The sequence below is a fragment of the Salvelinus namaycush genome, chromosome 41 (genome assembly GCF_016432855.1).
Source record: "Salvelinus namaycush isolate Seneca chromosome 41, SaNama_1.0, whole genome shotgun sequence".
NCBI lineage: Eukaryota > Metazoa > Chordata > Actinopteri > Salmoniformes > Salmonidae > Salvelinus > Salvelinus namaycush.
Genome location: NC_052347.1, coordinates 13,607,218 through 13,634,793, shown reverse-complemented (window position 1 = coordinate 13,634,793; position 27,576 = coordinate 13,607,218). Strand labels below are relative to the sequence as shown.

The following is a 27,576-nucleotide window of genomic DNA, read 5'->3' as shown; positions in this document are numbered from 1 at the left end:
TGAGCTGTAATTTCTGAGGCTGGTAACTCAAATGAACTTATCCTCTGCAGCAGAGGTAACTCTGGGTCTTCCTTTCCTGTGGCAGTCCTCATGAGAGCCAGTTTCATCATAGCGCTTGATGGTTTTTGCGACTGAGTTTGAAGAAACTTTCAAAGTTCTTGACATTTTCCGCATTGACTGACCTTCATGTCTTCAAGTAATGATGGACTGTAATTTCTCTTTGTTTATTTGGACTTGGTCTTTTACCAAATAGGGCTATCTTCTGTATAGCACCCCTACCTTGTCACAACACAACTGATTGGCTCAAACGCATTAAGAAGGAAAGAAATTCCACAAATTCTCTTTTAACAAGGCCCACCTGTTAACTGAAATGCATTCCAGGTGACTACCTCATGTAGCTGGTTGAGAGAATGCCAAGCGTGTGCAAAGCTGTCATCAAGGTAAAGGGTGGCTGATTTGTTTAACACTTTTTTGCTTACAACATGATTCCATATGTGTTATTTCATAGTATTGATTTCTTCACTATATTCTACAATGTAGAAAATAGTAAAATAAAGAAAAGCCCTTGAATGAGTAGGTGTGTCCAAACTTTTGACTGGTACTGTACATCATTGGTTACTACGATAAGGTTATCACACATAGTCATGTTATGATGGAGATAAGTTTATGATTTGATACATTGCAACACCAACAAGCCATCTTGTGATATACAGTATGAGATATACAGATTGGTCAGTGCTATCCGGGATCTTTGGGACATTCCTACCCTAAACCTTAACCTTAATCACAAAGGATTAATTACTCTAACCTTAACCATAGCCCTTACTTAACCCTAACCAATGTCAATGGTGTTTGGCGACGTCCCAATGATACCGTATAGCACGGACCGATACAGATTATAACCTCTTCTGATGATGTGATTTCAGTAATTGTGGTGGGAGATAAGATTGATCATCACCCCTTTCAAATTAAACATAAAAAAACGCATTATCAGACCTTTTGTATTTACCAATGCATACCCTGGCAGAATACATTTTTAAAAATTACTTCACCTCTATGACTCAAGGAGTAAGATCATGAAGGGGTATGAAGGAACATGAAAAAGGAAGGAGTATGCTTGCATTGGCAAAATAATAATTGAACATTATAACTTGAGAAAATGTAGAAAATATCAACAAATGTTTGTTAAAAAAATTTGAAAAGCAAGATAGGAACAAGCTAGGTATCATATCTTTTTCCCATTTATAGATATTCATAATTCACTTTTGTAGCCTACTTGAGGAAACATAATTTCGGTATTTTTATTTTTTGCAATTCGGCAATAATTGCAAACTTCAGTTCAGAGTGCAATGACTCAATGTATATACAAATCCCTTTGCCTGTTCAGGTCTACTGTACTGGAAGAACAGTCACCACGTGACTTCAGCACTGGGCCTTCGGTCTGTTTTCAGTAGTCGGAGAGGAAGAAAAATGGCGGCTGCGACCGATCAGAAGCGGGACGCCAACTATTCGTTTTGAGCTTTCTCACGTAAACCGAGACCGGGGCTTTACGGGACTACTTCTTTGGAATCTACGCAAATCAAGCTTTCTGGCGGTACCCGTTTTTCTGGGTTCTGTGAAGGCTAAATAAACGCAAAAATTGAAATAGAAAATAATAGCTTTTATATATAATGAGGGGGAAAAGAGGCAGGCCGCCCAAAACCCTGCGGATGCAGGAGCCTTCATCCGAGCCGGAGCGTGGCTTGAGACCCAGGAGGGAGTTGAGGGCAAAGGGGAGAGGTAGTGCCGAGGTCGATTTTGAGAGTCCCAAGAGGGGAAATAACTCATCATCGAGGGGCAGGAGAAAAGTGGGATCATCTCGCGGTAGGGGCAGAGGTGGTGGTGGCAGAGGTACTAGGGGCAGACGGTCAATCGCTAGATCTGTGGTTTATGATGATCATGAAAGTGATGAAGATGATGATGCTGTGAGTTTGAGATCTGAGGAGGACGAGTTGATAGAGGAAGAGACGATAACAGACGAGGAAGAAGAGGCCCTCAACGAGGAGTCAGACCCGCTTGAGGAAATACTCGAGGAGGATGATGATGCCAGCTACTGTACTGAAAGCAGCTTTCGGAGTCAGAGCACTCATGGCAGCACTCCGGGTAAAACCGCAATATTGATCAAGCTGCTTAGAGAATGTTAGAAAACAATGACATTGTAACTAATTAGAATTTGTCTGGGCGTATTTTCATTAGCATTAGTTCTTATAGTGCAGGAAGCTGTATTGTTCAAAATGGAGAATGCACTGACTGTGTATAAAAACAGGCCTAGTTTGAGTTCAAAATTGTTGATGATGGAATGAAAGCTTTGCATTTAGCGATCTAGGCAGTGCACGAGAGCCGAATTGCACATTTTTGAATTCTGAAACATCTTTAACTAACAGTATTGTGCGAGATGTTATTATACTTGTGTTTGCTAGTTTTGGATCTGACTTGGTTATTGCAATAGCTAGGTAGTTATAACATACCTTATCTAACGTTAGCAAGCTAGGCTAACAAGCTAATGCCTGAACCTGCTAAACAGCTGTGAATGCAGATTTATCATTTAGAAACAACTAAAATGACCAACAACATTATATTAACATTCCAGAGTGAGTAACATACACTAATAACTGGAGTGTTTCGTATTATAAAACAACACTTGATGATGCATCATTTCCTTGCAGGAGAATAGCTACTTAGCATGTCTAGCTAACGTTAGCTAGTTAAATACTTTGTCAAATGTTTCTTTAAATTTAATGAGACTTAATTAACTTGGGGTTTTTCTTTAACCCACTCTTACTTATCATTAGCTTCTCATATCCAGCATATTTTCACAGCTGAGAAGCAGATGAGTTCTTCAAGCTTGCTAGTTAGCAATGTCATGGGCTTGTGCTCTTGTCCAGGAGGACCCAGCTAGCTTGCTAGTAATTCACATCAGCCCGAGCTAATGACAGGACAGGGTACCATGTGGCCCATTGTTTTGAAAATAAGCGCCCTCAATTTCACCAGTTGTAACTATGTGAGGAAGAATTTTCAGTGATGCAGCACAATAATGTTTTACATTCCCCAAAATACATAATGGAATTATTAATTTCAATGTTAAATTAATATCTGTACTATTTAATATCATCACATGTTATAAACTTTGGAAATTAAATGCAGAAGTTATTTGTTTCAACACACTTTTGATGCACATTTTCTTACACAATAGATAGAAGTTACAATTTAGGTTATATTAAAGTTCATTATTATTTCTGGAAAGTATGTTTGCCAGTATCTTTCAAATTAATGTAAGAAAGATACAAAACATATCTGTAGAATAGCAGAAAAGTAATGGTTATGTTGCTGTTGCAAAACGTTATCACAGTGTTTGGATTAGACCCATTTTAAGAAGTAATTTTTTACATTGAAGGGAATGTCCATTGTGTTAAATTGCTGTTCTTGACTTTCTCAATTGCAATAATATAACCCCTCTCAATTTTCTTGGTTCCTGGGTTTAATACCCTTGCCAACTTTGAGTTGGTGTAGTGTTTCGCCAAGTCCACGACTTGATTTGTTTAAAGCGGACCTGACACCAATATAAAGAATCAAACATATTTCTGTGGCAGTAGATTTCAGAGACACTTGCAAACTCTCCTTTTACATGGCCACGGCTAACATTTTTTCACTTGTGTAAATTCTGTCCTCAACTTGTTGCTTTGAATTTTCATTAATCGATGATTTAAGCCCTTGAGACAATGTAATTCTGCTTTGTCTGGGTTTTATGTATGATTTACAGAATGCAATTTCAGTTTTAGTTTGCCATAATCTATGTGATTTAAAGACTCTCACTGCTCTCTCTGTCTGGCAGGGCGGAAGAGGACGCGGGTGCACTGCCCTCGCTCGCCCATCTTTGAGGAAAAGGAGATCCCTCCTCTGGAGCTGCCCAGAACCTCTAAGGACCTCACGGTGCCCAGCGAGGAACTGCTCAACGTGTCCTCCATCTACGAGGTCCTGCGCAACTTCAGCACGGTGCTGCGGCTCTCTCCCTTCCGCTTTGAGGACTTCTGTGCTGCGCTGGTAGGCCAGGAGCAGTGCACGCTGATGGCAGAGACCCACACTGCCCTGCTGAAGGCCATCCTGCGTGAAGAGGACACCTCCAACACCACGTTCGGTCCTGCTGACCTCAAGGACAGCGTCAACTCCACCCTCTACTTCATTGATGGTATGACGTGGCCCGAGGTGGTCCGTGCCTACTGCGAGAGCGACCAGGAGTACCACCATGTCCTGCCCTACCAGGAGGTGGAGGACTACCCCTACGGCCCTCTGGACAGTAAGATCAAGGTGCTGCAGTTCTTGGTGGATCAGTTCCTCACCACCAACATCGCCCGTGAGGAGTTGATGTCAGAGGGGGTGGTGCAGTATGATGACCACTGCAGGGTGTGCCACAGATTGGGGGACCTGCTGTGCTGTGAGACCTGCTCTGCAGTCTACCACCTGGAGTGTGTGAAGCCGCCGCTGGTAGAGGTGCCGGAGGACGAATGGCAGTGTGAGATCTGCGTGGCACACAAGGTGCCCGGGGTCACAGACTGTGTGACAGAGATGCAGAAGAGCAAACCCTACATCCGCCAGGAGCCCATCGGCTACGACCGCCACCGGAGGCAATACTGGTTCCTAAACCGAAGGATAATTGTGTAAGTAATTACTGGCCCCCGCCCCACTTCCCTTGTTGTGACTTCAACAATATTATGCACCATCTCCATACCATACTGAGTGATCTCACCTGAGTGATACATTGTGTTTTGTGATGTAGTCAGAGAGTGGATGTATGTCCTTGAGGTTCTTGAAAACAAGTTATTTGATTGCCTTCAGAATTATTTAGTTGTTTTTTCCAGTGCTGAATTGCTTGGAATAACATCAGTCATGTCTTGTGGATAGAATAATACACATTTTGTTGCTGAACACTATGTACACACAGATTGCCAGAGAGGGCTGATTTCTACTTGGAACATATATTTTTTAACTTGAATTTTAGTAGCTGGATGTTGCTGGTAATCACCCATATTCATGTAGAAGCAGCCTGGATTAAACATTTACTGCGTGTTAAAAATGTAGCTGATTTCAATGATGACTCAATCTGAAGAGTGGGATCTATCTGACAAGCTGTGTCCCAGAGGGATCATTAGTGGCGGTTTGAGACATCAGCCAGCGCAGCGAGGGTGCTGTGATTGTTAATTGTGCCCTTAGTTAGGGTGAAACTCCTGTGCTGTGATGCCATAGCCCCCCTGAGAGTTTACTGAACTGCTGCTGGAGTATCCACTTGTTCATCATGTTGCCTCCTCCATTTGAACATGTCTTCACAATTGCTTGGTCTCTCTTGCGAGAGGCAAATAAAAAGGAATAAGGGGGCTGAAAAACAACATGCGTTCGAATGGAATTTAAGCTTATTGCCAATTTGCATTCAGTGTTGATTTTCCTTTGAAGTTAAGATATCTTTCTGTCCCGGTTAACAATGCCTCATGCAGCATTATATGCCATACAATGATGCCATCTCATGACCTATTCATTAAGGTCCTTGAACCTGTTTTTATAAACAAACTAATTGTCAATTATATTCCATCTTATTTGTCACAACTCTAATAATGGTTGTTGACCTGTTATTCCAGTGAGGAGGACGGGGAGCATGAGAAGAAGAAGATCTGGTACTACAGCACAAAGGTCCAGCTGGGAGAACTGATAGAGTGTCTAGACAAGGAGTACTGGGAAAACGACCTGTGTGCCGTCCTCGAGGAGATGAGAGAGGAGGTGCACACTCACATGGACATCACTGAGGACCTCACCAACAAGGCCCGCGGCAACAACAAGGCCTTCCTCACGGCAGCCAACGGTAAGGCTAGACAGCCACCTGCTGGATGCTCTGAATCACTGTCTGTCACACTGAAGCATTTTTAGCTGGGCCATGGCTTCTATGCATTGTCAATATAGAAATGTCAATGATGACCCCTAGGCTACATGTTGTGTAGCTCCTGTGCGATTACATTCCAATATATTCCTGGTGAGGAGAGTACATTCTCCCTCGTGCTGAAGTATGTTTAGGATGGTTGATGTATTAGAACTGTCAGAGGGCCACAGGTAGCCTAGCGGTTAGAGCGCTGGGTCAGTAACTGAAAGGTCGCTGGTTCAAATACCCGAGACGATAAGGTGAAAAATCAGTCTGTGCTCTTAGCAAGGCACTTAACTCTCATTTGCTCCAGAGGTGCTGTACTACTATGGCTGACCCTGTAAAACAACACATTTCACTGCACCTGTCCAGTGTATGTGACAATAAAAAAGCATCAAACATCATAGATGTTGCTATTCCTCTTTCTCTCTCAGCCTTTTTACTTATCATGCAAACAGCGTTTTTCTTATTTCCATCGAAGGGAGAAGGTTGGTTTTAAACCGGTGTTGGTTTCTCTGTGTGGCTACTCTACTCCTCCTTGTTTGTTATAGAGCCTTCCTTTGTTTGTGCATTTCCTGACCACTAGATTTCATAGTTTACACAAACCAAGCTTTATATGGTAAGCTTGCTTGGTTCTAGTTGTACTGTTTTGGGATCAGTCTCCTCAATTGTTAGACAATGAGGACTTTCTTTGACAGATATTCCAAAGACGACGTAGATTTTCTTTAAAGTCAATGCAGAGTCTTTTCTCTCCTGTCTAGTTCCAACTGTACCATCTGTAGTGATGAATGTGCCTTGCTGGTATTTTATCCTCTTCAGAAGCCTACTGCTTCATCCTCCCTTTGTGGAGACACCTTTTTCTCTCCCTATGAAAACCTCAGTTATGAACCGTTGGCAGGTGGGGAATGGAAACTGATTTCATTTTTCATCTTCTTCTGTGACCCAGGATACTTTCACAGGCATAATGCTTTCTGCTGGCTGTCCACCTCTTTTTTTGTTAGATCTATTTCCCTGAATTAAGATTGGAATCTCTCTGTCTGCCTTTTATGGGGAGAGATTTTATACCATATCATCATAGAACACATTATTGATCCACCACTCTCTTGCTTTTAGTGCTCAGACAGCAGTTTCATTAATGTCATCTCCGGAACGTTGACCCACTGTTGCGTTTCAGGGAACAATAGTAGAGACAGCAAATCAGGAGTGACTCACTGACATGGGTTCTAATGAGTTGTTCTTGGTTTTAGCTGCCAATGGCTAACTATATTGGTATTTAACTGTGCTGGTGATCATACGTGTTGTGACTTGGTTATTATTACCGGTCACAATCCGTTTCCACTCATTCTTCACACAGTCTCAAGTAGTGCTAGAAGGTGTATTAGCAATCTGTAAGATTGATATGTTTGTGTGGTTGTTCTCTGAAGGTGAGTGACTGCTTCTATGAGAACTAGGATGGAAGGGGTTAACTGAGTGACAGGATGATCTTGACAATGTTACAAGCATTATACATAGGCCTATGTTACTTTCCAATTGCAATTTTACCAGCTGGTTTTATATTGTTTCAAAATGTGTAGGAGAGCAATATTGGAAAGTAATTATGGTTTGACTCCATTATATTTGTAATGCCATCCTGTAATATAAAGGCATCATTTCAACAAACAGGCTAGGGCTAGTGTGAGCCAAACAACTCCATTCCATTTCTTATTGTCTAGCATAGCTTCTCTGGTTGGGAATTAGCTACTTGACACATCCCCTTGTATTTTTAGTTGTTGTATTTTACCCCCTTTTTTCTCCCCAATTTCAATCTTGTCTCATCGCTTCAAATCGCCAACGGGCTTGGGGGGAAAAGGTCGAGTCATGCATCCTCCAAAACATGTCCCGTCAAACCGCGCTTCTAAACACCCGCCCGCTTAACCCGGAAGCCAGCCACACCAATGTGTCGGAGGAAACACTGTTCACCTGACGACCGAGGTCAGCCTGCAGGCACCCGGCGCGCCACAAGGAGTTGCTAGAGCGTGATGAGCCAAGTAAAGCCCCCCCGGCCAAACCCTCCCCTAACGAGGACGACGCTGGGCCAATTGTGTGCCGCCCTACTGCATGTAGCCCTACTGATTTACATAATAATGTGGTAAACAGCATGTAGCCCTACTGATTTACATAATAATGTGGTAAACAGCATGTAGCCCTACTGATTTACATAATAATGTGGTAAACAACATGTAGACCTACTGATTTACATAATAATGTGATAAACAACATGTAGACCAACTGATTTACATAATAATGTGGTAAACAGCATGTAGCCCTACTGATTTACATAATAATGTGGTAAACAACATGTAGACCTACTGATTTACATAATAATGTGATAAACAACATGTAGACCTACTGATTTACATAATAATGTGGTAAACAGCATGTAGACCTACTGATTTACATAATAATGTGATAAACAACATGTAGACCTACTGATTTACATAATAATGTGGTAAACAACATGTCGACCTACTGATTTACATAATAATGTGGTAAACAACATGTAGACCTACTGATTTACATAATAATGTGATAAACAACATGTAGACCTACTGATTTACATAATAATGTGGTAAACAACATGTAGACCTACTGATTTACATAATAATGTGATAAACAACATGTAGACCTACTGATTTACATAATAATGTGGTAAACAACATGTAGACCTACTGATTTACATAATAATGTGGTAAACAACATGTAGACCTACTGATTTACATAATAATGTGGTAAACAACATGTAGACCTACTGATTTACATAATAATGTGGTAAACAGCATGTCGACCTACTGATTTACATATGTGGTAAACAACATGTCGACCTACTGATTTACATAATAATGTGGTAAACAACATGTAGACCTACTGACTTACATAATAATGTGATAAACAACATGTAGACTTACTGATTTACATAATAATGTGGTAAACAACATGTCGACCTACTGATTTACATAATAATGTGGTAAACAACATGTAGACCTACTGACTTACATAATAATGTGAAAAACAACATGTAGACTTACTGATTTACATAATAATGTGGTAAACAACATGTAGACCTACTGACTTACATAATAATGTGATAAACAACATGTAGACTTACTGATTTACATAATAATGTGATAAACAACATGTAGACTTACTGATTTACATAATAATGTGGTAAACAACATGTAGACCTACTGATTTACATAATAATGTGGTAAACAACGTGTCGACCTACTGATTTACATAATAATACGATAAACAACATGTAGACTTACTGATTTACATAATAATGTGGTAAACAACATGTCGACCTACTGATTTACATAATAATGTGGTAAACAACATGTAGACCTACTGATTTACATAATAATGTGGTAAACAACATGTAGACCTACTGATTTACATAATAATACGATAAACAACATGTAGACCTACTGATTTACACATAAAGTTGAAACGTAGTCTCTGGTCAAACAGACCTAGCATGGTGTGTGGGTGTTGGCCATTTGTTTATCAGCTGTGTTGTTGTTTGTGTAGATGAGATCCTGGAGCGTGTGCAGGGCAGGCAGGAACGGCGAGCAGCGGAGCAGGCAGAGAAGGCCACTACAGACACCACCAAGATAGAGGAAGAGACCCCCACACACTGCTCTCCACTACCAGACCACAGAGAGCTCCAAGACCCCGAGTATAAAGAGGACGCAAGCTCACAAGGGAAGACTGGAGTTGCTCTTCTATGTGAGTTGTGTATTGCCTATGAAGTCCTTTTCTGGATGCATCTTTCATGTAGCTTTTTGAGGATGGCTACGTCTTTTTGTTGATCTGGTGAGGCGGTTGTGTGTTAAAGATCCAGAGTGAGTCTTGTATGTTTCACAGCAGTTGCAGCTCCCCCTGCTGGAGAAGAGAACACCACCGTCCACCTCCCTAAGCCTGGCTCGTCCACCCAGGACGGCACTCTCCCTAGACATGAACCCCCTAAGCCTGCTGAGGTGTCCTGCTCTGCCGTCTCTGAGAGCAGGGAGAGTGGGGAGGCCTCCATGGAGCCTGAGCAGGAGAGGCCAGGTACATGATGGAGAAAGCGCCCAGCAATCCGCATCTCTCCTCCCAGCCTCTCCTCCTTGTCACACCTTGCTGTAGCTATGCATGTGTGCATCCATCATCATCGGTCTCGTGCTCTGGCTGTCTGAAAGCATCCTCCATACTGTAGTTGTGCTTAATGTGATGTGATTGCTGTCACAGGGTGCATTGCTTTGGAGTCACTGTTACAGGCTTTTTGCTGCTGCTGCTTCTTGGCTAGATGATGATCTTCATGCTGGTTGGCTGCTGCTCAATGTGACCATTTGTTGATTTGATTATTGGCTGTGTTTGGTAGAAAGTCTACTAAAGAGTGCTCTTGGACCATTAAAGCTAAGTCATAGCTTCCTTTGAGGATGAGAGTGTCTTGAATGGCTGCAACACGGTTACACAGTATGCCTTTCTGGTTATCTACTGTCTACTAATTCAATACATGGATTACTAACAGAGTGAGTGGACTCTGTTGGGCAACCTTCACTTAGTCGCCCAGTCCAGAGTAATGAGTGTAACAGAGGGGGCTCTACTCTGCCACAGTACTGCTCACCTCAGTATCACTCATTAAACTGACCGCTGTTGCTGACTTACTGAGATCATTATCCTTCAGGAATAAACAGATTTTGTCGTAAGTATTTTCTTACTCCTTAAAGCACTCTGCTTTTCACATCTGCTTATGTAACGTTTAAATAGCCCATTATTGTATCCCTTTATTTCTGTGGTTTTCTTTTCCAAGAATTTGTCTTTCATCCATCTTCATATGATCAAGATCTGCCTGGTTATTTTCTTCCTTCCACAGATGCATTGTGCCTTTTTGGGGATCTTGTGCTCTTGCCATCTATTTTGTGTTCCATTGTCTTGTGTAGTGTTCAGCATGCAAGGCTGAACAGTGCTCAGGAGGCTGTAAGTGTAGCCAGTTGTTATTCTAGTCACCTTGTTCATTGCTTACATGTTCTATTTTCTCAATGCATTCATTGTGTTAGCCGGATCCTGATGCGGTGCATTGTCTGGTCCACACACTGAAAACTTGTTCTCAGATAATGGCGTTTCGGCAGCAGCATCCCTGGCAGGCAGCGCCCACCACGCTAAGTCTGTCACAACCAGCCTCTTATTCTCACCCCAATTCATTGGGGAAATTGGCCTCCGTTCCTTTAGCGGAAACGAAAGGCTGGCTGCCTGCCTGAACCTTCCACCTGCTACCTCAGTGCAGTATATACAGCAGGGCCATTTTAACCCACAGCTCAGATACACAATATCTTTCTTAATTTGGTTCTGCAGCCGCGTTTTGCACTGCTTGTGTTGTGTTGCACTGTGTTTTTTAGCCTTATCTGTTAGCCTGGACTGCTGAAGTGCAAATTCTTGCTCAGACTCACTGATTAAGCATTTCCCTGGTGTTATGTTAAGTCTGCATGATCATTAAGGAACAGGTGAGGCAGGGAAGGAATCAAGCCAAAAGCATTCTGTTTTTTACAATTGTTTATCCGTGTTTGCTCTGCATTGCCGTCATCATTTGCAATACTTTGTCAGTATAGACAGCTAGTGCCTGGTGATGCATGTTTTCACACAAAGGGAGCCTAAGGAGTTTGTGCTGCTCAGCTTCTCACTGTTCAATCCTCTCCTCCTCCCCAGATGATAAGCCTGTAGACTCAGAGTCCCATGGAGAGGAGGACCCCTCTGCCCAGTGCCAGCCTACTCCCACACCACAACACCCTGGAGACGAGAACAGCAACAGCAGCCACATCTCAGCGCCTGGGGTCCTCAGGAGGCCTGAAGAGCCAAACCTCGCTGACAGGTCCTCTCAATCCTCCATCACCAGCCAGGACGACACGGGTACGCCGTTGCCATACCATTCATACACTCAGGCCTCTGGAGGCACTCTGTTACTGATGCATGCCCTGACTCATTCAACTGTCAAGGGCCTTGACTACCAAGTGACATTAGAGATACTGTTTGTATCATTGAACATTGCCTCCACTGTGCTGGTTTTTGGCCCAATTAATCATGAATCCTTTCTATTTTAATTAATCATCACTGATCTTAATGATGTGTTCTGTTGCTCGCAGGTGAAGGCAAGGAGAGTGGGAATGGTGAGTGGTCAGTGTCTGGACGGACTAACAATCACATAGTGACTCGTCTGCGTAACCCGGACAGCAAGCTGAGCCAGCAGAAGACCCAGGGAGATGGCAGCCCTACATCCAGGGACAGCAAGGAGGTGAGACACCAACCAGACATTGTGTTAACCTTCTGTCGTCTGTGGAATTTCACCCACAGCCTAGTCTCTCACATTAGGAAAAGGCAGCCTTAGCAGGATTAAATGGATTGTCCTGCTATATTTTCAATCATCTAGACTGAAATCCAGTCCTCTGTTCCACATCGACTCACTTCTTTATTACACAATGTTACACAGTTAATTGAACTGCCGGTAGTCTCCCAATTGCCAAATCCCTATGGAAACGATGTCTCTCTTCTTAGCTGTGTCTCTATTCAGCTCAGTATATATATCCCCCTGTGTGTCTCTCCATTAGACATCTCCTCCCAGCTCTGAGAGTGAAGTGGCTCGTCTGGCTACTGTGAAGAAAGAATTGACGGCGAAGGGCAACCTGAACAACTTCTTCAAGCTGGGCCAGGAGGGCAAGTTCCGAGTCTACCACAACCAGTTCAGCACCAACACACTGGGCCTCAACAAGCACCAGCATCGTGAGGACCACGACAAGCGCCGCCACCTCTCCCATAAGTTCAGCCTAACCCCCGCCGGGGATTTTAAGTGGAACGGCTCCATCCACGGCTCCAAGGTGCTGACCATCTCCACCCTGCGGCTCACCATCATCCAGCTGGAGACCAATGTCCCCGCCCCCTTCCTGCACCCAAACTGGGCCTCGCACAGGTAGGCTCCAGAACAGACTACTTACTATGGCATAGGAAAGTGGGGTTCAGAACTGTTTCACACAATGGAGAAATGGAATATTATTGACTGATAAGGTCATGTGTGAAATCATGTTTTGCCATATAGTGAGGTTGTGGGTTTGGGATTTTACAGGACAAACTGGATTAAAGCGGTGCAGATGTGCAGTAAGGCTCGGGAGTTTGCCTTGGCGCTGGCCATCATGGAGTGTGCCATCAAACCAGTGGTCATGCTGCCTGTCTGGAAAGATGCGCTTGGACACACCAGGTAAGAGACATCGGTTGTGAATCAAATGACTTAATTAATTGCTGAATTGAGTTTTGAGTCATAGCACATCGACCCACATCGACCCTCATCTTGCTCTCTGCGGTCTAGTGTACAATGCTAAACTGAATTCATTATATTGCTTCACTGCTCTGCTGATTATGAAGCATTCTGTTCACCTCTCTTCAGTGCAGAGGTCTGTAGTGGTGTGGGCAGTGTATGCAGAGTAGCTGACGCTTTTCCCATGAGTGAGAGGAGGTTCATTGTTGAAGATAATGGGGCCCTGACTAAACAAGCCAGAGTCACCTTGCCGTTTTTATGTCTTTTTTTAATTCTCCCCCCTCCCTCTCCCTTCAGGCTCCATCGCATGACCTCCATGGAGCGGGAGGAGAAAGAGAAGGGGAAAAAGAGAGAGAAAAAACTGGAGGATGAGGAGACTATGCAGCAGGCCACCTGGGTGAAGTACACCATCCCCATCAAACACCAGGTAAATCTGGGTTCACTTTCCTCTCAAGTCCTGTTTGGGCTTTTATGACTGCATGATGTCTGACAACATAATCATCCCATCTTTTGTATGCGATTGTGTGGTCTTTTATTAACTGGTTCTTTCTCTCTGTGTGTAAGGTGTGGAAGCAGAAGGGGGAGGAGTACAGAGTAACTGGGTACGGGGGCTGGAGCTGGGTCAGTAAGACTCACGTCCATCGCTTTGTTCCCAGGCTACCAGGGAACACCAACGTCAACTACCGCAAAGCACTCGAAGGTAAGTGTTTCTTCTGTACACATATTGTCTCTGTCTTATCTCACTGATGATGATCAAGGGCACTCAAGCTGAAAATTTGGCTCCAGCATGCCTCAGTATAAATTAGGTGCTTCATGTGTTTTCATTTTAATCTCTCTACAGCAGCTAAAACTGGCAAAGAAAATGCAACATCCGGCCCAAACAAACTAAAATGTTTGCCCAAAGCACCAACAAGCACGGAAATCCAGGCAAAAGAAGAGTCTACTCCAATTACTGAAGAAAAAGACAAGGAGGAAACCTCCACCATGGAGTCATCTGGGAGCACTTCACCAGGAGAGGGGCAGACTCTGAAAGAGAAGGAAGAGAAAAATATCACAGAGAAGGTGGAGGAGAAGAAAGATGATCAGGTGGAGGAGAAGACTGAGGACAAGATGGATGTTGACTCTAGTCCACCATACACCTGTCTCAGTGAGGAAAAAGGTACAATGATATTACTTTTCATCAATAAACAAAGAGGGTCCCCTGCTGTTTATCTGAATAAGACATTTTATTAGATGACATTTGGTATTTTCCCCATTCTTACTATGATTGGCTGTGTTCTATATTCATCTGGTACTTAGCAGCTGTCTTTCAGGTCTCACAGTTTGCATTTTTTGGCTAATATCATTCATTGAGTTCTCTCTCTTTTAGGTATAGTGGACAGCAAATGCCCCTCGTCACTGACTGACCCTGCTGTGAAGGAGGAGCCCGGGGAGGAAGAAGAACCTAAGCAGGAGGACTCTGAGGCCAAGCCACCTGTCCGCCCATTCAACTGGGATGTGGTGAACGTCAGCGAGGGCTTCCAGCTCCGTACGGCCTACAAGAAGAAGGTGAAGACGTCCAAGCTCGACGGGCTGCTGGAGCGCAGAGTGAAACAGTTCACCCTGGAGGAGAAGCAGAGGCTAGAGCGCCTCAAACAGCAGTCAGCCCTGGCCAAACACACAGTCTCCAAGGAGAAAGTTAATACAGGGACTCCCACCACCATCAAGACTGAAGCTTCTACAGCAGACAAGTTAGCAGTGACACCGTGCACTAGTCTGAAAGCTGAGGGACAAGCAGACTCAGTAGTTAAAGACACAATTGTTAAAAGGCTTGACTTTGACCAGGAGCAGCCAGTGAAATCCCAGCCCTCAGGAGAGACAGATAATCTAGACGTCAGATTAGGCTCCACCTGTAAACCCCAGGCAGCAGGAGCCACAGGCCCCAACCTCAACACCACAGGGTTGGCCAACCATGAGAGCAGCGTTCAGGGCAATGGTGGGGATGCGTTATCTCAAACAGAGCTGAATGGAGGCTCCCAGAAAAGCATAGACCTCAACAACAAAGTCAATTTGACATCTGTAGAATCGGCTTTAGGTGCGGCTAAACCTCCCAGAGCAGAAGTGACGATAGCAGGAGAAAACGGTAGGAAGCAAGGTTATGAGGAGACAGAGCAAGGTAATGGACAGAGGGAGATAGAAAGCATGGACGTAGACCAAAGCAAACAACATTTAGTGCAGGTGAACGGGAAAGACGCTGTTGACACCAAGGCTCCTGTAGACTCAAAGATGCACTTAGACCTGGCCAACAATGTGGACACCAAGGTCATGCTCCAGACGTTAGAGGGTGAGATCAAAACACTGCCAGTGAAGGAGCCTGTAAAATCCATTATGAACGGTACTCTCTCTCAGGACGGGTTAAAGGTCAACAACACTGTGTTAGCCACAAGCCCAGCCTTGGCGGACGTAGAGAGAAAGGTTGTGGTGTCCGAGCCTGACTATCTGCCACCTCAGAAGGTTGCCAGACTGGAGAATAATGGCGACAGGGTGGCAGACTCCGTCACGTCGTCAATGTTAGGGCCTCCCACTGGTGTTCCCACGGTAAGCAACAGCACCAAGTCTGAGCCAATGGAGATTGGGCAGACGGCATCCAATAAGATCAGCTTGAGTAACAACACCACAGAGAACAGCAGTAGCAGTACTGGGGTGCTGAAGACCATCACTCAAGTCACCACAACCACTACTACCACCATGTCAACAGAGTCTCGCACGGTGCAGATAGCCGAGGTCTCCAGCAGCACTAAGCCTGCAGTGACGCCTGCTGCAGAGAGCAGTGCTGTGTCCACCCTCACCACCATGACCAAGACCACCGTCACCAGGGTCAGCTCCCCGACCCTCGGGGCCGCCGAGGAGACCAAGACTGTTGTCACTGCAACGTTGACAGATGCCAAATCTGGCCCCTCAGGCTCTTCAGTCACCTCCATGACAGTCAGTAAGGAGTACTCCACCAGTGACCGTGTCCGGCTGCTAAAGTTCTCCCGCTCCAAGAAGACCCGCTCTGGCACGGCCCTCCCCTCTTACCGCAAGTTTGTCACCAAGAGTAGCAAGAAGAGCATCTTTGTACTGCCTAATGATGACCTGAAGAAGCTGGCGAGGAGAGGGGGCATCAGAGAGGTACCCATCTTCAACTACAACGCCAAGCCAGCCCTGGACATCTGGCCCTATCCCTCCCCCAGACCCACCTTTGGAATCACGTGGAGGTTAGTCACTTAGCCATTAGGCTGCCATTCACGCAGTGGACACCTCATATGCCGTGCACTGAAATGAAAACACAGAAAGACAACAATACTTGGGCTAAAACCATTGAGAACATGGAACCATGTACATTTGTCCATATAGCTGTTTGGTTAAAGGTTGTTTGATAACACTCACTGACTTGGGTCTCCTATGCAGATACCGTCTCCAGACTGTGAAGTCTCTGGCGGGGGTCAGTCTGATGCTGCGGCTGCTCTGGGCCTGCCTGAGGTGGGATGACATGGCTGTCAAGCCCTCCCCTGCTGTAGGAACCACCCGCACAGGTGTGTGCACAGCAATCCTACCCTCCTCTACCTCTCTCTGCCCTTCTCCTTCCTGTCTCTCAATTTGAAGATGAGGCACCATTTCAAACGGACATATTTCCTTTCTGCTTTCCCCAGAATCCTCGGAGACGGCAATCACCACAACAGAGATCATCAAGCGGCGAGATGTGGGGCCGCACGGCATCCGGTCTGAATACTGCATCAGGAAGATCATCTGCCCCGTTGGCGTTACCGATGCTCCCAAAGGTAAAAGGATGAAACTGCATCCCAAATTCTCTTAGGATCACGCTGTCACAATCTTATAGTGGTCTCATGAATCTTTGCTTTGGATTGCCTTGCTCAGCTTGTTCCTCACCTCCTTCTAGTGTTCTCTCTCAAGTACCTGAGTAGGCAAATCCTTTGCAATGTAAGTGAAAATATGGAGTTTGAGAAAGTTGTTTATCCCACAATAGAAAGGATGACATTAATTGACAGATGTCGTTTTCCCCTTTACCTCATTCTCTACCTCATCCTTTCTCTGTCCTCCTGGGTAGAAACTCCCACTCCCCAGAGGAAAGGCCTGCGCTCCAGCGCTCTGAGGCCAAAGAAGCCTGAGCCGGCCAAGCAGACTGGGCCCATCGTCTTAGAGACGTGGGTGGCCGAGGAGGAGCTGGAGATCTGGGAGATCAGAGCCTTTTCAGAAAGGTGAGCAGGTGGACTGTCCTTAGCCTTGTTGCTGGGGCTGGAGTGAATAAGCTGCTGTACTGCTTGATATTATGTGACCTTTGAACCTATACTTCCCTCAAGATGTCTTGTTGTAACCCTGCCCAGGTCTGTTGTCATTGGATGTAGTATGACTAACTGGCTTGTCCTCTTGTGGTCACAGGGTGGAGAGGGAGAAGGCCCAGGCTGCAGACCAGGCTAAGGTTAGTAGAACGCTGAAGACAGCAGAGGAGGCCAAGGCCCAATTGGAGGCTCAGCTAAAGCACCAGAGATTGGCTGCTCAGCAGGTGGGAAGATCGGACATGTTTTCACCTTGCACTATGGTGACACCTAGCCTCCCTACAATCCACCCCCCCTCAGCCCAAACCTGGGGGGGCACAAACACTAAACACTGGGAGCTGGGACATTTCAAGGGCCCCTGTTTGGGTTGGTTTTGATCCAAATAATTGTCCTTTTAAACCATGTGCAATTACAAATGTGTATTGGAAGTTATGTTATGTATTATTCAGATGAGACATGTTCACTCTGTACTCACAGTCTTTTACTCCGGCCTCCACTTTCCAATGAGTTTGGTGTTTCTATGTGGTTTAGCATAGGTTTAGCATCTGAACCTTTGCGTTGTAGAAACGGTTGGAGCAACAGAAGCCTGGTGCCACCACCTCCACCTCCACCCCCACCAGCACCCCTACAACCTCAGCCTCTGGCACTCCGGCATCCCTGACCAGCCAGGTCACCCCGGGGACTAAACTGGTCCTGGCCACCAAGCTGGGGACACCTGTCACATTCCAGCAGAACAAGAACTTCCATCAGTCGTTTGCTTCCTGGGTCAAGCAGGGCCAGGGTAGTCCAGGTGAGTTTGGTGACGACTAGCTGCTCATACAAAATCATGGCAGTGGCTACTGTGGGGGTGTGTTTTAAGTTGATAGTGATCCTTGGTAGCAGTGTTGAAATATTATTTTTCATATTTCCATGTTTTTGGTCAGAAGGCATTTTCGTTCCCCATTCACTTTTTAATGGTGGCCATTGAAGTTCACTCGTGGATGTCAAACTGTTACAACAACATAGATAATTTTAGTGTTTGGATTCTTCTTTTTTCATTTGACCTATTTTGATAGATATTTACGGTATGTTGAAATGCCTTAATGGCCAGTGGTGTCCACTTCCTGTATCTGAAACACAGTCAAGTGTGGGGCTGGGAAAGGGAATTCTAAAAACCTTAACTTTTGACTCCTAGAAAAAAGTTTCAGGATCATAATCAGTCCAAAAAGCATTATGCAACGGCTTTGTTTGAATCAAAGCTGGGGGGGAAAGGACCCCTAGTGGACACCACTGCTATACACCCTGGCTGTTGTGGTTGCACTTGCACACGGTGTGTGACTGCAGGTGGGGTGTGTCTTGCAGCCTCCACTTGCTCACGGGCCACCGTGGCCAACAGCATGGTCACCACCTCTGGACAAACGTTCCAGATCTCTGCCAGCCCGGTGACCATGGCTGGCCAGGTCATCACCGCCAAGCTACCCATTCCGGCCAACAGCAAGATTGTTACAGTCAACATGCCAACCACACAAGGAGGTATGGATGACCTTGCCGTCTGTAAGGTTTTAGCCGCTATGATCGCATTGACCAGGCCTACCCCCACTCAGCAGGCCTACCCCCACTTAGCAAAACCATGAACCATCTCACCCCAGTGGAACCTTTGAGGGGCTTTGAGGTGTTGCTTTTGGTTTGAGTGTGCTGGCTGCCCTAATACGTAGAAAATGCCACTGATTAATACAAGAACATTCCAGGAAGGAGGACCCCTGGGATGCCCTGTCTGTCTCGCTCAGTAACAGACACAGTAATGGCTGTCCTGTCTGTCAGATTATTGATCCAATGGAAGCTTCCTTACGGTGTCTGGCTGCGTCCCAGACAGTCTCAACACAAAGGACCTGTTCTGCTTGATCAATACAGTCTGTCCAGGTCATCTGCAAGAGGGGCAGGTGAAATTTCTCCCACTGATGGCTGTGACTTGCCAGTATATTTGGAGATGTGATTCAACCTAGTATTTCTTTGGCAAACTGAATTCCTAGTTCCATGAGCGTTTAACAAGGGCGTTTGACTTGTTATAAATCTCATTATTGAGGTTCAACACCCTACTGTTGATCTACTTGTAGTGAATTCATACTGCTTAACACAGTCCCTCTCCGTCACAGGTATGGTGCAAGTCCAGCAGAATGTCCTGGGCATTATTCCATCCAGTACCCCAGGCAACCAGCGGACATACTCCTCATTCCAGAACCGCAACGCAACCATCAACATCAGACCCAACACCTCCACCTCAACCACCACTCAGCCGGTAGAGAATAGACATCCAAACAGATCTATCCCTCTCTTACATATTATTGCTCTGTCTTTTTCCCTCTTATGCTCTCCCCTGCTCTTTCTTTGAGTTATAATCTTAATTGGAATGTAGTGAAATTAGCATAATCATGTGTACAGTATCATTTATTTGTGTTTTGTTTCTTTGGCCCAGGTCATTGCCACCGGAGCCCAGATCCGTCCGGGCATGTCGGTGATCCGATCGCCCCTGCAGCAGGGCACCACCATGGGCAAAACCATCATCAGAACCCCCTTGATGATGCAACAAGGTATTCTACCAGCCAGTAGGTCTCTCCTCTGCCGCCTCCCAACCTGTGGCTGCATGGCTCTGCTCACTCCTCAGCATGCACATTACAGACAGTCGGCAACATTGCTTTGTGTTGATATGTTTATACGTATTCATTTTATTCGGATGGATATTATATTTAGAGCTGTATTGGTAGTCCTCCGATGTTAACTTTATGTATGACCTCCAGTCAATTCATTCATGATAAGCCACCTGATTTGTCTTGGGACTGTCCCATGCACTTTTGTTATTTAAGGCTACTTGTGTGTCCGTTTGTCTGCCTCACTGTCTGTCCTCTAGGCCAGCAGCAGGTGGTGACTCAGATCATCCGGGGCCAACCTGTCTCCACAGCAGTTTCCAGTGCCAGCCCTGTGCAGACCAGCGCAGGCCAGAGGATGCTGGGTGCCGCCCCGTCCCCCCGTCCTGTCACCCCTGCCTCCGGGCAGTCCCCATCACCATCCACCCCCCAAGGCGGCCGACCACAGCAGGGCCAGGTCAAACTCACCCTGGCCCAGCTCACCCAGCTAACGCAGGGGGCACAGGTGAGAAGCCACCTGCTCTCTTTTACACCTACTTTCACACATACTCTCACACTCCTGTTGGATGTATTCTCTGTGTGTTTCTATGTCTGACTGTGTGTGTCTGTGTGTTCCAGGGAGGGAACCAGGGTCTCACAGTAGTAATCCAGGGACAGGGCCAGACCACAGGCCAGCTGCAGGTCATCCCCCAGGGGGTGACAGTCATCCCAGGCCCTGGGCAGCAGCTCATGCAGGCTGCCATGCCCAACGGCCAGGTGCAGCGCTTCCTCTTCACCCCAGGGGCAACAGCCCATGTCCCCAACCCCGCCACCACGACCAGTGCTGCTGTCACCCCCGTCACAGCCACCACAACAACACCCTCAGGGCCAGGTATGAGGCCAGGCCACTTCAACAAGCATTGTACACAAGGCTTTGCAGAATTGTGAATTAGAATGTTCATTTGGATTGGTCTCTAGTTTGTGTAGATGTGTTAATACTGTGCTGCTGTCTCTCTCTCCTCTGTTGCAGCACTGTCTCAGCCTCCGGTTCAGACTCCCGCCACCTCTCAAGCACCGGCACCACCAGTCCAGCCCCCTCAACAGGCTATCGCTCGTGTCCAGCCCCCTCAACAGGCTATCGCTCGTGTCCAGCCCCCTCAACAGGCTATCGCTCGTGTCCAGCCCCCTCAACAGGCTATCGCTCGTGTCCAGCCCCCTCAACAGGCTATCGCTCGTGTCCAGCCCCCTCAACAGGCTATCGCTCCAGTCCAGCCCCCTCAACAGGCTATCGCTCCAGTCCAGCCCCCTCAACAGGCTATCGCTCCAGTCCTGCCCCCTCAACAGGCTATCGCTCCAGTCCAGCCCCCTCAACAGGCTATCGCTCCAGTCCAGCCCCCTCAACAGGCTATCGCTCCAGTCCAGCCTCCTCAACAGGCTATCACTCCAGTCCAGCCCCCTGCCCTCGTTCCTGCCCCCCCTCCAGTGTCCACACATCAGACTCAACCCCCTCAGACTCAAGTCCACATCCCCCTCCAGTCCCCAACTGCATTACCCATCCAGCAGATAGCCCAGATCCCAACCTCTCCACAACCGGTCCATATGAAGACTCTCTCGGTCTCCCCCTCTGTCACCCAGGCCACAGTGAGGCCCATTCAGGCCCATGCTCAACTCCAGCCCCAGGTTCCGGCTCAGATCAGGCCCCAGCAGCAGCTGCAGCTCCACCACCAACCCCAGCTGATCACAGTGCCGGGGCTGCAGCAGCAGGTCCAGGTGCTGGGCACCATCCAGACCCACGTTGCGGCCCAGCTCCAGGCCCAGCAGGGTGGGGCGGTGCCCCAGCAGATCAAGCTGCAGCTGCCTATCCAGATCCAGCAGGCAGGAGGCCAGGTGCAGGCCCACCAGATCCAGAACGTGGTGACCATCCAGACGGCCAGCGTGCAGGACCACCTGCAGAGGATCCAGCAGCTCAGAGAGCAGCAGCAGAAGAAGAAGCAGCAGGAGGCCAAAAGGGAGCAGAGCCTGCAGGCCTCCAGCCCCAGCGACATCATCCAGAAACAGGTGGTGATGAAGCAGAATGCTGTGATAGAAAATCTGAAACAGAGGAAGACCATGACTCCAGCAGAGCGGGAGGAGAACCAGAGGTATGGCGGTCATTGTTCACAGACATGACCCTAACATAACGACATTCATATGAATTACAGTACATGTTTTATCTATTTGTCAGTTCCAAAACCTTATTATGCTTAATCCTACCAACAATCGCCAACTATTTTGTGTTAGTTGTATTTTGTCTGATTCCATGATGAGTCTGACAAGCCCTCCCTTCTTCTATCCCCTGCTGAGCAGAATAATCGTCTGCAACCAGGTTATGAAGTTCATCCTGGACAAGATCGACAAGGATGAGAAGCAGGCGGCTAAGAAGAGGAAGAAGGAGGAGTCTGTGGAGCAGAAACGCAGCAAGCAGAATGCCACCAAGCTCTCGGCTCTGCTCTTCAAGCACAAAGAGCAGCTCAAGGCTGAGATCCTGAAGAAGAGGGCTCTACTGGACAAGGAGCTGCAGCTGGAGGTTCAGGTAAGTGCCATAGCCACCTCTGCATCATAGGCCACTGTATTGTAGTGCTCCAGTAGGGTGTAGAAGTGTGATATTGGATGTGTTGAGAAATATTGCGGCCACTGCCCAGGAATTCCTTACATTGTGATACCAACTGTCAACCATTCTCTCTCTCTCCCCTTCCTTTCCCCTGTCTCTCTCTCTCTCCCCTTCCTTTCCCCTGTCTCTCTCTCTCTCCCCTTCCTTTCCCCTGTGTCCTTCTCTCTCTCAGGAGGAGCTGAGGAGGGACATCAGCAGGCTGAGGAAGGAGAAGGAGAAGGCCCAAGCTGCAGCCTCTCAGGCAGCCGCTGCCACAGCCCAGGTGGCCTCATCCCTCTCCCCCACCATGGCCTCGCCCTCCTCCGCCCACAAACGCAAGAGGGACGACGAGAGGGACTCGTCCTCCACCAAGCCCAAGAAGAAGAAGATGATATCCACTACCTCAAAGGATCACAAGAAGGAAGTGAAGCTGTACTGTGTCTGTAAAACGCCCTATGACGAGGCCAAGTAAGATACGGATGCACCATATCGGGTTCCCATTGAAACACTGAACATGTAACTGAACTGTAGCATGTATGTCAAAGACGTCGAACTTAAGTCCACATGGTTTCAGGTTCTACATTGGGTGCGACCTGTGCTCCAACTGGTTCCACGGTGCGTGTGTGGGCATCACGGAGAAGGAGGCCAAGAAGATGGATGACTACGTCTGTAATGGCTGCAAGCAGGGCCAGGACTCACAGGACTCAGAGGGCACCACGGAGGAGCTGTACTGCATCTGCCGGACGCCATATGATGAAACACAGTATGATAACACAATACTAATAAGGTTATAGCTTGGGTGAACTGAATGTTATAGGTCCAAATATCCCTGACCTGTACTTCCCATGTCTTTTCTCCCAGGTTTTACATTGGCTGCGACCGTTGCCAGAATTGGTACCATGGGCGCTGTGTGGGCATTCTGCAGAGTGAGGCCACCCACATAGACGAGTACGTGTGCCCGCAGTGTCAATCCACGGAGGACGCCATGACGGTCCTCACACCGTTAACCGACAAGGACTACGAGGGTTTAAGAAGAATCCTGCGCTCCTTACAGGTATGAAAGCCTGTGGTCTCAGTGTCTTTACTGATAATGCATTTGATATGGCCAGAGTTGGGAGTCACATCATGTACCCTGTCTTGAATAAAATAAATTATTAAATGAAATAACGTTGCATTGCAGGACCAGTGTTCTGGTCTGGGGCACTACATTCTCAACATACTTCAGTATACCTCACTGTTGTAAATCTAGTGAAACATCTATTTTTCTGTTAACAGGCTCACAAAATGGCGTGGCCGTTCCTTGAACCAGTAGATCCCAACGATGCTCCTGATTATTATGGCGTTATAAAGGAACCGATGGGTAAGGGCAGATCTCTAAATCACTGTAATGTCATTGACTGTCGCTATTATTACATTTTATTGGTCACATACACATGGTTAGCAGATATTAATGTGAGTGTAGCGAAATGCTTGTTAGAAAAAACATTGTAATCTTGAATGTGTTGGAAAGTAGACACAAAATGTGTACTTGGCTAGTGTTTATGTTGATAGTTTAGAAAATATAATTGACCAAGACATTTACCTTTGGTCACTCTTCTCTATGTTTCATCCCCAGACCTCTCCACAATGGAAGACAAATTACAGAAACGGTATTACAACAAGCTCACTGAGTTTGTGGCGGACATGACCAAAGTCTTTGACAACTGCCGCTACTACAACCCCAACGACTCCCCCTTCTTTCAGTGTGCCGAAGTTCTGGAGTCATTCTTTGTACAGAAGCTCAAAGGTTTCAAAGCTAGCAGGTAAGTTCAGAGCTCTCATGACTCCCAAAGCTTCAGAGGCCCTGTCATTATGTCTCCTGTTACAAAAGACTCCCTCTGTCATGCTCCTCTGCTTTCCATGGTCTCATCTGACATTAGGGCATGGGTAATGGCTTGTCAGTCATATAATGTTCATGACACTCCATGTGACTTTGATTGAATCTGCTTTTGAGAATTTCCCAAGAACATCCTTTTTAATCTTTTCTTTTTCATTAAACCATGCATCCGTGTCATGCTAGTTAGCCTCATGCACTCTCTGGGCATGTCCGTTTGTGTTGTAGTAGCCTGACTTTGGCTGTGGTCTTCCCCACAGACCTGGCCGTGGTTTGTGGGCTGCTTGGTAGAGGGATGCAGTCTTACCAAAGCCTACAGGGCTGACTTCAGCTCAGACATCCTCCCTGCAATAGTTTTCAATAGAGCTTCATTAATGTTTGCTCCATTTCTGTGTCATGCATCACCTTGCATTTGTGTCTCTTTCACCTGTACCGCATGCATTTGATTTATGCCACTCATTCTCTCTTTCTTGCAGATTGTGATGTCATAAGTCTGACGTAATAGCTGGAGTCTGAGCTGGATGCTGGGGTCTCTAGTAGTGAATCATGGAACTTGCTGTTTCATAAACAGTGGAAATTCTGTGTGATTATTTAAGATTTAAAGAGATAAACACACAAACAAGTGTTCTTTCAGTGAAACAAACCATGCTTAAAAGTACATTTGCAATTATAGAAGCCAAATTCCAAAGATGCCTTCCGTGACAATCACAAAATGGCAGCCATGTTGACACTTACAAATCAAGTTTAAGGGATATGCTTTTTCTCTATTATTTTGGTAATTTTACCATTTAAAATCGTATCAATTATCAGCAAGATAAGTGTCAGGGAAGCTTTTACTTAGAAATGTGTAAATAAGCTTCACCCAGAAATGCATTTTTTATTTGTAGTTAGTTATTCATGGAGAAGGAGATTATAAAAACAACATTTGGGACCACATGTAAAGCTGTATATTTTATTATATATTTATCAAATTAAGTTCCTCTCTTCCTCATGGCTTTCTTTCAGCTGATTTAAATATCATGCATTCGTAATGAATGGGCATGATTTTAATATAGTGCACAGGTTTTGTAGGTAAATTACAGCTTAACTACTGGTTGATTTATTATTTGGATGTTTTAAATTTAGTGATTAAAATAAGATTATTATTGTATGGTTTTTAATCCTTTTGTGAAGGATTATTTTATGGTTAAAACAAAGAGAGCCTATGGTCAGAGGAATTTATACAGACTTAAAATAATAAATAAAATGTCACGGCTTAACTATATTGGACTCCATGCCTTACTGCATGAAGGTACCTCAGGATGTAGACGTGAAACACCATTTTCATTGACTAAGCATTCCCAATGAATTAGACCAACATGGCTGCTCTATCTCCTTCCTGACCCCATGGCATTCATTTTTTGTATCATTGTTTTGTTTTGTTTTTGTTCGTGTTAGTATGTTTAAACTATTCATAAGCATTTTTAAAGGTTCTCAACTGTTCCCCTTTTCCACATTCTATAGGTCTCATAACAACAAACTACAGACTTCGACCTCTTAGTATATACCACATATTTGAACAACAAAAAAATGCACTCTGCGAGAATTGGGTTAAATTCTGAACTATTAATCTATGTTGGGACCTGGCTTCTGTGCTTTGTGACCTCCTCCCTCCTTCTGGCCCCACTACTCAGCCCCCAAAGGAAGATTCTCCCTGTAAGACCAGCAGCGCTGCTCCCACAGAACTGTCAGGTGGAGCTGCTGCCTGCCCACCTCTGCCACATGGACATTTGACAAGGGGTTAAAATGGAGGGTTTGAATAAAGGCATTTCTGAAAAAGGTTACCTTGAAGAAAATACTTTCTTTGGCGATCTCATGTTTCCTTTTTTGTTCTTGATTTGAGTCTTTGTTACCCCTCTAGCCAGTTGAAGAAATTAAGAAAAGCTTAAGCTTCCATGCCCATAAAAACAACAACATTTGACGCCTGTTTGAACGTTGAAAAATGTTGAGCTGAGTTGCACTCAGTGTATCAGATTGCACAGTGACACTTGTGTGTCTATACCCTTTCAATCACTTTATTAGAGGTGGTGTGAAAGATACATCTCATTGGGAAGGACTTGCTTGAGTTTGGACCTACTAGCTTTTTGGACACTAATAGTTTGAATTTCAGTCAAGCTATGCTGAAAGGAATAAAGTATTTGGTATTAATTGCCCAGCAGTAATGACACAAACACAATATGTATTTGAAGGTATCCTGCCCTGTTTGTAAAACTTGTCAGATTTTGAATTTTTGTTTTTGTATTACAGCTGAAGAGATTGATGTATATTAAACATAATAAATGGAGAAGACTGAGCTCTCTTCCACTACTGAAAGTGTTGGCATATGCTTTTGTGAAATAAATTGCTTTAGCTATATGAAAATATTTTTCCCTAAAGCATTTACAGTGCATTCAAAGTATTCAGACCCCCTTCACTTTTTCCACATTACAGCCTTATTCTAAAATGAATTAAATAGTTGTTTCTCCTCTACACACAATACCCCATAATGACAAGGTAAAAACAGGCTTAGGAATTTTAGCAAATGTATAAAAAAAAATATTAAAATAATAATCACATTTACATAAGTATTCAGACCCTTTACTCAGTCCTTTTTGAAGCACCTTTTGGCAGTGATTACAACCTTGGCTCTTCTTGGGTATGACGCTACTAGCTTGGCACACCTGTATTTGGGGAGTTTCTGGAGATCCTCAAGCTCTGTCAGGTTGGATGGGGAGTGTCGCTGCAGAGCTATTTTCAGGTCTCCAGAGATGTTCGATTGGGTTCAAGTCCGGGCTCTGGCTGGGCCACTCAAGGACATTCAGATCCACTCCTGCGTTGTCTTGTCTGTGTGCTTAGAGTCGTCCAGTTGGAAGGTGAA

At 45.6% G+C, this 27,576-nt stretch overlaps 1 protein-coding gene across 1 annotated transcript; it reads left to right on the top strand.

The window, feature by feature from the left end:
- The first annotated feature begins 1,471 nt into the window (after positions 1–1,471).
- On the top strand, positions 1,472–27,026 carry LOC120034005 (nucleosome-remodeling factor subunit BPTF-like). Its single transcript, XM_038980404.1, has 30 exons — positions 1,472–2,142; positions 3,872–4,694; positions 5,667–5,887; positions 9,509–9,706; positions 9,845–10,030; positions 11,666–11,866; positions 12,100–12,248; positions 12,562–12,920; positions 13,074–13,205; positions 13,560–13,689; positions 13,827–13,962; positions 14,104–14,421; positions 14,632–16,498; positions 16,692–16,816; positions 16,934–17,062; positions 17,350–17,500; positions 17,682–17,721; positions 18,143–18,368; positions 19,711–19,853; positions 20,031–20,160; positions 20,463–20,704; positions 20,818–21,070; positions 21,209–22,319; positions 22,525–22,750; positions 23,001–23,275; positions 23,382–23,570; positions 23,669–23,861; positions 24,083–24,167; positions 24,423–24,609; positions 26,184–27,026. The coding sequence occupies exons 1-30, from the start codon at positions 1,671–1,673 to the stop codon at positions 26,218–26,220; spliced, it is 8,934 nt and encodes a 2,977-aa protein (XP_038836332.1). The 5' UTR covers positions 1,472–1,670; the 3' UTR covers positions 26,221–27,026.
- Positions 27,027–27,576: the final 550 nt, after the last annotated feature.

Coding starts and splice junctions, on each gene's coding strand:
- LOC120034005 (XM_038980404.1), top strand. CDS start 1,671: ATGAGGGGGAAAAGAGGCAGGCCGCCCAAAACCCTGCGGATGCAGGAG. Junction 22,320..22,524: donor GAGCGGGAGGAGAACCAGAG/GTATGGCGGTCA, acceptor CCTGCTGAGCAG/AATAATCGTCTGCAACCAGG. Junction 23,862..24,082: donor GAATCCTGCGCTCCTTACAG/GTATGAAAGCCT, acceptor TTCTGTTAACAG/GCTCACAAAATGGCGTGGCC.